Genomic DNA, 10,815 nt, shown 5'->3' with positions numbered 1-10,815 from the left:
ACTCAAGAGCTCGAGAAGAATAAAGAGATTGAAATAAGATATGTTCGATCATGCGACAATACAGCCGACCTCTTCACAAAATCACTCCCTACCTCGGTATTCAGAAAACACATCCATAACATTGGGATGCGCCATCAGAAGGATCTATGACTGTTCATTCGAGGGGGAGCTTACGTAGTTGTACTCTTTTTACTTTACTATGGTTTTTTCCATTGGGTTTTCCTGGAAAGGTTTTTAACGAGGCAACAAAGACGTTAAGCGAGAGCGGATAGTGACACCGGCCCCCAAGGGGGAGTGTTACGAAAGTCAAAAGAAAAGGGAGGAGCCGCTTTCGTTGAAAATATAAAAAGATGTGGGGCCCGCTGCACTATTTGTACCGTAAATTTCTTTCTATATATACGAACGTTTGTAAACACAGTGAAAACTCTTCTCTTCTCTTTAATAAGAAACATTCTCTCTCTATCAGTGTTATCTTCTCCTATAGGATATAAATTTTTACTTTTATTTAAATTTCTCAATACTATAAAATCATAAGTTATTTTATAACAGTTTCCATGTTTTCGATGGAAATGTAATTTACCAAAGCGTAAAAGAAAAACATTTCCTGTCTTCTGCTACGTCGTCTCATGAAAGATTATTGGGTTCACTGAGAAAGGAAGAAACCCTATGAACAGTGGCTTAATCTTTCTTCTTCTCCAGCTCGCTGCTTCCTCCATGGTACTTCTCGTTTTGTTTTCGTTACTCTTCTTGATTTGGTGTCCTTGGCTGTTGAAATTGTTTCCTAATTACAGTGAAAAGGATTATGTATCATGCGATTAGCTTCATCTGTTGAATAATGCCAGCAATGTCTTGCGTCGCAGGCTAATTCAATTTCTTAGAAGCTCGAGTCAAGTTTAAGGAGACCCCATGATGGATTCTGATATTCAAATTAGTTCAGGTAGTAGTAGTAGCAGCAGCAGCAACTGCAGTGGTAGTGGTAGTGATGACGAGCTCATTGGGAAAGAAACTAGTGGTATACTCTCTGCTATTATCTTTTTGTCCATTCTTGGTGAGGTTAGGTTTATGGAGTAATTCAACCCCCGGTCCTGTCTTTTTTTTTGTGTTTTTTTTTTTTTTTAAACTCAGGGAGCAGTAGTTTTACTTCCTCTGCGGGTAATACTCAAGATAGTGGTGGATGTACGAATCATGCTTCTCCTAGTGGGAATGGGGTTAGGATACTCCCTCCTCCTTCTATGACGCATGGAACATCTGCTTCTCCTTTACATGATCCAAGCGATCCAGTGGACATGACTGGAAATGGAATTGGGGATGACAAGAATTCTGAGAGGCTGATCTATCAGGATGCACTACGGGTATTCAATTATTCATCATCAACTCAAATCTTCTCTTAAGAATGATACTTGAACACTTGGCTCTTCTTTTTTTGTGCTTGCATGTCTTGTTTGTGTCCCTTGTACCAGCTTTACAATTTTTTGGCTCTCTCTTGGTATGATTTCAATACTGATATAAACAAAAAATTTAACCCTGCAGAATTTGAATCAACCCAGTTACCCAGGACAGAAGTTGATCTACCTCCTGGTACTCTTTCAGTTCCTCTTATGAGACATCAGGTAATATCATATGCTTTATTGTTACCATTTATTGGCTTTTTGAAATTGGTTTGTATACTAAATATTATTTCTTTTTAGATTATTGCATTGGCATGGATGTTACAAAAGGAAACAAGTTGTTTACACTGTTCAGGAGGGATATTAGCAGATGATCAGGTCACATATAAATTAAACTTTTTTTCTTAGTTAATATCTGTGGTTTTCCCCTCAAAATATGTAAGTTCTTATTTTATTTTTTTTTCCAGGGACTTGGTAAGACAGTTTCGATGATTGCTCTTATCCTGAAGCAAAAGTATGAGTCGCAATTAAAGCCTGAGATCACTAGCAAGCAAGAATCTGAAATACTGGACCTGGATGCTGATGATGATGAGTCAGAAAATGCAAAGCATGATGAAAGTGAATGTCATGCATGACCACCAGAGCTCGAGGTTTCAAGCAATAGTGACACCATGGTTCTTCTGAGTGATGATGAGAATGGTAGTTCAGATATGGAGAATGCAAAAGATGAAGAAGCACGGGAACTTAATAGCATTGGCAAGAAGAGACCAGCTGCTGGTACATTAGTTGTTTGTCCAGCGAGTGTTGTAACGCAGTGGGCAAGAGAACTTGATGAGAAGGTCTCTGATGAATCCAAACTCTCTGTTTTAGTCTACCACGGTGGTAATAGGACCAAAGATCCTAGTGTATTAGCAAAATATGATGTGGTTATCACAACTTACGCCATTGTTACCAATGAAGTTCCCAAACAGTTCTTGTTGGATGAGGATGAGAACGATGAAAGTCACAGCTTCTCCAACAGTAAAAAACGTAAAGTTTCTGTGAGTGCTAGTAAGAATAGAGGTTCTTTTGGCGGTACACTATCAAGAGTTGGGTGGCTCAGAGTAGTGCTTGATAAAGCTCAGACCATTAAGAATCATAGAACACAAGTGGCAAGAGCATGTTGCATTCTTCGAGCCAAAAGGAGGTGGTGTTTATCTGGAGCGCCGATACAAAACACAGTTGATGATTTATATAGCTATTTCAGGTTCCTTAGATATAATCCGTACGATGTGTACAAGTAAGTCATTTTACCTTGGAATCAAGGCTCCAATTAGCAGAAATGAAAAACATGGTTACAAGAAGCTTCAAGCTGTTCTAAAGGCTGTAATGCTGCGTCATACCAAAGGTTCTCTTACCATCATCTCTCTATCACAATCTGATTAACATTATTCTGTGTTATCTTCACACTTATTAATATCTTATGTTCTGATATGAAGGAACACTGCTTGATGGACAACCCTTAATCAATCTACCTCCAAAGAAAGTTAATTTGAACAAGGTGGACTTTTCAGTGGAGGAGTTGTCTTTCTACAAGAAGCTTGAAGCGGAATCAAGGTTCTTTTTTCAGTTCATACTTGGTTTGAAATCGATGTTAGACTTTGTACCTGATAAGATGAAATTTTACATTTTCTGCAAGGCCTATGCTGCTGCAGGAACGTTGAACCAAAACTATACCAATATTCTATTGATGCTTTTGCGTCTGCGCCAAGCTTGTGACCACCCACAACTTGTTCACCGATCTACCTCAGATCCTTATGGAAAAGAATCTGTAGAAGCAGTTCAAAGACTTTCTAAGGAGGCTCGAATCAACCTGCTCAATCGCTTAGAGTCATCATCTGCCATCTGCAATATCTGTAATGTTAGTGGCAGAGTAATTGAGGGCTAGGAATAGCATGTTCTCTTAATATTCTGTTACATGTCTATCTGCAGGATCCACCAGAACACCCTGTTGTTACGCTGTGTGGCCATGTATTTTGCTATCAGTGCATTTCAGAACATATCTCTGGTGATGAGAACATCTGCCCTGTGCGGTCATGCAGAGAATACTTAGGGCGTGATGTTGTTTTCTCTGAGTCTGCTCTTAGAAACTGCGTTGCCAATGATTTAGGCTATAGTTCTTCTTCGCAGGATAAATCATTTTTTCAAAAAAGCGAGTTTACTTCATCGAAAATCAAAGCTGTCCTAGACATCCTTTCCAGGTCACATGAAGGTGACAATTTTACCATTGTAGAGCCACCTAGCCAGGAACCAATATAGACGCTAGTGTTCTCTCAGTGGAATGGTATGCTTGACTTGGTTGAGCTGTGTTTTGAGGAGAATGGCATAGAGTTCAGAAGATTAGATGGTACAATGAGTCTAGCAGCAAGAGACAGGGCTGTAAAAGAATTCAGCAATGATCCTGATGTAAGTTTTATAATATTTTTTTACTTTTACTAAATCATTTCTTTGAGACATGGAATGTTTTATAAACAGGTAGAGGTGATGCTGATGTCGCTAAAAGCTGGAAACCTTGGTCTGAATATGGTAGCTGCAAGTCATGTTATTCTTTTGGATCTTTGGTGGAACCCATCAGCTGAAGATCAAGCTATTGATCGTGCACATCGTATTGGACAAACTCGGCCAGTTAGTGTAACTCGTGTCACTATAAAAGACACCGTTGAGGATAGAATGTTGTTTCTTCAGGTATGTTCTTGCTTTGTATTTGATGTCCCTTTTTCATTTTGCATTTTTCTAAATTATCTTTTCAGGAGGAGAAAAGGAGGATGGTTGCATCTGCTTATGGTGAAGATCATGGTGGAAGCTCTGCGACTCGACTGACTGTTGATGATCTCAAGTATCTTTTTATGGTGTAGACCACTGAATTGTATGCTCTACCCGTAGCCTTCTGCTTTAGTTATGTTGCATAGTACTACATATTATAAGTAATGGAGATTGTGGCTAACGTTTCTTGATCAAGAAGAAACCTCTTTTGTAATTGAACTTCGATACTGTGGCTCTCCTAGGACTTCGTGTTTGTTTTTGTGAGGCTTGAAGCCAGTCTAGGTCTTTTGTGTTGCGAAGAAGCATGAAATATGTAAATCTAAGAATCTATTGCTTGATAATTGATACCTTTGGCAGCTGATCATTTTTTTTTCTTATTATGAATGTTTCTTACGTATTATTGGCTCTGTTATATAGTGCCATACCAAGCAAATATTAACAGCTTGCAGGTTTCACGTCTGTTTTGGAAACATCTATGTATTGTGAGAGATCCTTTATGTGTATATAGCTTGTTCAGATGAGGATGGTTTCCACTAATCAGGTCCGAGTAAATGACTCGACCAGCCTAGGTATACCGTACCTGCTGCTGTTTTTTCGGTTTGATGTCCATGCGTATCTATGGTTGTGAGCTGAAATAAACCTTGCAGTTTAGAGAAAGGTATAGATATCTGATGAGAAAATGTAGAAAAGTACACTCGGAGAATGTTGTAGACCAAATAAATGCAAATCTCTCGTGTTTTTATTGGCCGGGAGATCAGAAAAGGAACCAGTGTTATAATTAGGCGTATGCATTTTATCCGAACCTGAATCCGACCCCTAAAACTTTAAAATCCGAACGATAATAATACCAAAATATATGATCTGGGTTTTATATTAAACAAGTTTGGATGCCAGAACCCAATCGGATATATCCGAAACCCAAAGCACTTCCCAAAATCATCCGAACATATGTATACCTTAACTTAAACCTTGCACCTCTCATCCTTTTTCATTGTAGCCGAACTTGTGCAGTCGGTTAAGATTCCCAATATTCCCGATTTTAAAGCCAAACCAAAAGATATTACTCAAACTAATCAAACTGGAAACTACAAAAATCTTACTCTTTTCGGCTTCTTCTCCACTCACGACAAAAAAAATATCCATTGATGACGAAAAAGAAGAAATCGCAGGTGATTCATCTTCTAACTTTTTTGTTTTGTTTGTGTTTAGGTTAGGCCATTCAGGATCAGTGATATATACATGAATTTTTTTGGATTTGTTTCATGATTTAAGATTATAAGATGAATTTTTGGTTTGATCATTTTTGTTTGCTTGAACTATGTAATTTTGTGAAAAATACAAAAAAATTGAAGCTGACTCGAATTACTCGAATCCAAACTACAAATACCCGAACCCGATACAAAATGTAAAAATATTCAAACATGTTCTAAACTCCTATACCAAATAACAAAAACTTGAAATAACCGACCCGAACCCGAAGTCCACGCCCCTGGTTGTAATATGTAAATGACTGATTAGTGAAAGACACTAGGACCCCAATTATATTTGTTTTGGGTGCACCGGACACCAATTATAAATAAATAAACAAATGACTGAAAACTGAAAGATTGATGCTGAGTAACAAACAGCCTTTATGTTTGAAGATGATGAAACATTAGTGTGAATCTTTAAGGTATCAAACTCATACAACTCCAATCCTACTCTATTTTTTACTCCAAAGTTAAACAAAATAGAGTACAGAGTAAAAAATGCTCTAATCCTATTATATTTCTTACTCGATAATGATGTAAAAGATGAGTTTATTTCATAAATGAAGTAATTTATTTTTTGTTTGTTCATTATTCTATTATAGAATGATAAATGAAATAGGATTGGAATATTTTTACTACATATTCTATTTTACATTGGATATGCTCTTAACTTGAATATTCTTCGGCAAACATCAATATTTGGAAAGAGTAACGGAGCCTTCAATGACTTGGTCTTGGTCTACGTCTATTGAGTCATAGAAATATACAATCATCTGTCCAGGAAAAGGGATTCAACACCAAGTGGGCTACTTTTTCAATAACATAGGTGGAGACACAAAACACACTCATTTTGAAATATATTTTCAGACAAATTCTGCAGACATTGAATAGTTTTCTTTTTGAACAAGAGAGCAAAACTGAATTGGAAAACCCCAGTTTGGTTCAAGAACAAGATGTATTAGTTAATCCAATGCTCCAAAAGACAAGAGCTAAACTTCCCCCAAACCAAGGATAGTTCAATTTCAAGGTCTCACACCAGACTAATGATAAACGAAAAGGAGAAAGAAGCAATTGAAACTTGAAAGTACCTTGATCATCTCTTCGTGAGTGTGAGTCCCACGTGAGCATATGAATGAAAGTAGGAGCAAGGGGGAGGATTTTCCGGAGTCTCCAGTGATTTCTGCTCTTGGTCGGAACCCCTAACCCCATTGGCGAGACCGCCTCTAGGCCAAAAGAGCTGCGACCATGGGCTTTCCTGCCTTCCAATTCAAACAGCTTCCAATTCAGTTCTTGTAGTAATTTAGTATATAATATAATCTTACTTAAGTTGTGCATGTTAGGGTAAACAAAGAAAGCAGCTCTAGCTAGGAACCCAAAAAAGATTGCTGCTCCTCAACTAGTAAGAATTTCTTTGATTCTTTTTCTTTTCTTTCTAATTGTTTTTCAAGGCATTGTCTAAAATTTTCTAACAGTCCCTGTGTAATTTTATGAATAGTCATGTGTTTTGCTTGTGGAAACTGAACTCAAAGGTTGGCAAAAGACATTACATAAAATATTTGTGGGCATTGAAGGTAAAGAAGGCTTTTGAGTCTTGATCCATTTTCTTCTTGTTAATTATTGATTACTCAAGAGGAAGTAGATCAGTCTTTAACTATAACTGTAATGTCGTTAATTCTAGGTTTAGCGTTCTCCATTGATGCACCCGACTGGTGGACACATGGCGAAGGAGCTAATCCTATGATGTTCACTAAGAAGTTGATGTTTTTACGTGGCCAAGTTGATCCTGTGGTCTTCATTAAAAAGTTATTTAGAGCCAAAATTTACGCTGTGCTCTACCGGATTGATTATGGACATGAAGAGAATCCACAAGGCATCCGGAAACCTAATAATCATTTTCTGGTTATACATATATATTGATCTCATAACTTCACTGCTTCCAACACTATTCAATTGTTTTAGTTTTTAGAACTGTTTTTTTTTTTGCTGCAGAGATTTAGATTCGAGATTGACATGTTAGAAGGAAGTTGGTACAAGAAAATCATCGGAGCTTTAAAGACAATCCAAGGTTTGCAAGATTTCTCTATATAAGGTTTTGTTTGGTGGTTTTTTATTTATTTCTTAGTTCGATGTCAGGTGTACCATTTACCATAGATGCACCACGTCAGAAGGTATATATGTGTGGGAACATTGAAGAAGGTTTGCTCATGAAGATGTTAACGAAGAGTGGACTATGGTAATTTGAAGCCACCTCCCAAGAAAATTGAGGCTCAAATATCAGATGGAACCGAGACACAACCCAAGAAAGACACAGCGCCTCCTCCTCCTGAGATTAGTACATCAACGAAACACCAAGCCAAAAACAAGAAACCTCGTGGTTTTAAAAAAAATTTGTTGTCCATGAGTCATGTCGTCATGAGAACATAGTCTCTTTGTTTTGAAGAACCAAGGAAATAACTTTTTTTATAAAAAAAAAACTCACTTTTATTCCAAAGTTAAAAAACATTAACTTGGTCGAACTGTGTTTTATAGAAAATGGCATAGAATTCAGAAGATTAGATGGCAGCAAGAGACAGGGCTGCCAAAGAATTAAGCAATGATCCAGATGTAAGTGATATGAAAATCTAAGATATATTTTCATGATCTTGAAGCTCTCTTAACAGTGAAAAGTCTGTTAACAGGTAGAAGTGATTTCGATATATTCACAAATTTGAATATATCGACCCCAATGTATTGGCTTACCCAATACCAATAAAAGACGAATGATAAATAAATGCCCTCATAGAGAAGTGTGATATGCTGAGTACTTAGTGAGAAGCTATAAATGGCCTCAAGAACTATGTCCTATAAACTATAACAATGATCATCGATACAGTAAATGAAAAACTTGGGTCTAACAGGGAAGATTCAGAAGCTAAACATGTACTCCCTCTGTTTTCCTCCGATTCTAATTGTAACTAGTTTTGATTAAAAACACGAATATTTAGAAAATTGTTATTTAAAAGAATATATTTTTTTCATTCCTTAAAGATACATATTCTAAAGAAAAATTTTGTTATTCATTTTTTAAGTTTTCAATACAAATTTTGTTAACTAATTGCAAACTTCAAAAATTTTAATTGCACTAATTAGTTTTTATTGGCTTAAAATTATAGGAAAAAGATAAACACAAAAAATTATGTAAATTTAATATATTTTATTAAAATGTGTGAAAAAACTAGATTATGAATCTTTTTAGTAAGAGAGGAAGTATTATTTTTGACCAATTAATTCAACCAATTATTAAAAACTTAACATTATTTCATTTTCATTGGTCATACCATATCCAATAAATGAAAAGATGCTAAACTAGTTATACCTAAAACTACTTGCATTTAAAAACGACTTGCATTTAAAAACGGAGGGAGTATAACATCAAATGCATATAGCATTTAATCAGATCAAGTGTTGGATTAGATTTATTGCTTCATCATTATCACCACCGCCTATATCAATTCACGATTAATCTGATTTAAAATCAAAGAATAAAAATAAAACTTTGCAAATTCATTTATGGGTGGGGGTAAGAAGATGACTCAGTGGTGGCTAGTAATATTAGGTTCGATTCTGCCAGCAAATTACTTCAGCTGAACTCAGAAGAGGGAGCGTTATATCCTCATCGTCATCTCCCCCACCACCAAAGCAATTTCAAAATTCAATCGAATTTTCAAAGGCAAAAAAATAAATTAAATTAAATTAAAAAAAAAAATACAAAGAGAGAAGGCTCAGTTCAGCGGGATTATCGACACAGAAACGAATCTCCGGTAAAGGAAGAAACGCCTCATTCCGGTCTGTTGAGCTTGATATTTTCCGAGTCGTCACTGTCTTCTCTATTTTAATTGAGAGATCATCGGAAACAAATAACAACGATAGAAGGATCTTCAAGAAAGATAAAACAAGGCAAGATGAAACTGAGGCTAACGGCGATTGCTGTCTATTTATATATATATATAAATATATATATTCTCAGAGTAGTTAGGGTTTTCTTAAGTCTTCGTTTGAGGCCCATTATCAAATCAGCCCGCTCGTTAGTTTTCGAGGATTTTTTATTGGATTTGGTTCTGTTATATTGGTTTGATTTGGTTCAGTTAAACTGGTATTTTCGTTTTTTTTATTTTATTAGTAAAACCTAATCTATAATCCAGTTGTCGAAATTGCAAACTTTGGAACTTTGTTTAGAGATTGCAAGTAACAAGGAAATACCACTTCTGGCCACGTTAGCACGTTCTCGCCTGATATGGATTCCACGCTAGGTTCTTCAAATGCACACTGTTCAGCTAATCGCAGACACTGCAGACAACATCAGACATCATTACTCAAACCTTACTGGGAGATGCTTCTTTTATCACTTTATAAAAGTTGACTGTTTATCTGATTCTCGACTACAAGTTATCCAACGTGAAGGTGAGGAGAAGAACACGTTTCACTTTCAGTTAACTCTTACGATCACCTTAAGCCAAGGACCAGGAGGAGGTCCAGGACTATCAAAGCAATAAATGCTATCACAACAACCTAATTTTGGCATATGATGTCTAGGAAATGACCAAACCATCCGCCAATAATTAAATCAAAAATAAATATAATTATAGTTACCAATCCTTAGTAAAGGATTTTGGCAACCGATCCTTAGATGGACGGAGATCGCCGGATCTGGCTCGTTCCGTTCCGGCGGGAGTTTGTTACGGCTCTCGAGTTCTACACGATGGTGCTGGAGTCCCGGAGATTCGGTGAAGAAGGTCGTTGAAGCGTTTGTTCTGCGACCGAAGCGGTGGAAATGACGGCGATCACCTTCCTCCGCTCTGATTTCTCCACCTCAGCTCCCGCCAATCGATTACCAGCCCCGGCCCTACAATGGTCCTGCGATCACCTTCCTCCGCTCTGATTACTGTGTCAGACTAACATCTTTTGCTTTCTCAGCCTTTTGAAGTAAGAGTAAACTTTGGCCAAATTTTCCGAGGAAGAATCCACATAACGGAGGTGATTTTTCTTACATTACATCATTTTAGATATTAATGTTCAGACGAAAATTTGCTTATACGACTCAACTCTTGGTTGGATAGGTGAATGATGTTGGTACAAATGAAGAACCTTTTGCCAAATTCAGAGTTGGGCAATCGGGTGTCTGCAAAAAGCCCTGTCATACGGATAATAAAAAGAGTCAACTCTGGGACTCTGGGAGCTTTCTGTAAAGCCTGCAATACTTAGAGGTAATCCAAGAGAATTGAATTTTTTTTCATCAACCTATGGCCTATTGACTCACATTTGGAATATATATATATCACAGAACAGTCACATGCTTATAGGTTTTAAACTTTAAAGAGTTCTTCCCCCCCCCCCCC

The 10,815-nt window shown here is 36.9% G+C and overlaps 1 protein-coding gene, 1 long non-coding RNA gene and 1 pseudogene across 5 annotated transcripts in view; all 3 read left to right on the top strand.

Moving 5' to 3' along the window:
- Positions 1-579: 579 nt before the first annotated feature.
- LOC106338142 lies at positions 580-4,542 on the top strand (annotated as a pseudogene).
- Positions 4,543-7,102: 2,560 nt separating this feature from the next.
- Positions 7,103-7,677, top strand: LOC106338133. The gene is made up of 3 exons (XM_013777178.1): positions 7,103-7,339; positions 7,430-7,505; positions 7,574-7,677. The coding sequence occupies exons 1-3, from the start codon at positions 7,103-7,105 to the stop codon at positions 7,675-7,677; spliced, it is 417 nt and encodes a 138-aa protein (XP_013632632.1).
- Positions 7,678-10,238: 2,561 nt separating this feature from the next.
- Positions 10,239-10,815, top strand: part of LOC106303284 — a 1,376-nt gene continuing 799 nt past the window's right edge. For all 4 annotated transcript variants that reach the window (XR_001262481.1, XR_001262480.1, XR_001262479.1 and 1 more), the window contains exons 1-2: positions 10,239-10,453; positions 10,537-10,683. This is a non-coding gene — a long non-coding RNA (uncharacterized LOC106303284). The remainder of the gene's footprint in view (positions 10,454-10,536; positions 10,684-10,815) is intronic.

Source organism: Brassica oleracea, chromosome C1 (genome assembly GCF_000695525.1).
Source record: "Brassica oleracea var. oleracea cultivar TO1000 chromosome C1, BOL, whole genome shotgun sequence".
Lineage (NCBI taxonomy): Eukaryota > Viridiplantae > Streptophyta > Magnoliopsida > Brassicales > Brassicaceae > Brassica > Brassica oleracea.
Note: the sequence above shows the minus strand (reverse complement) of the source record. Positions and strands in the feature narration are given on the sequence as shown.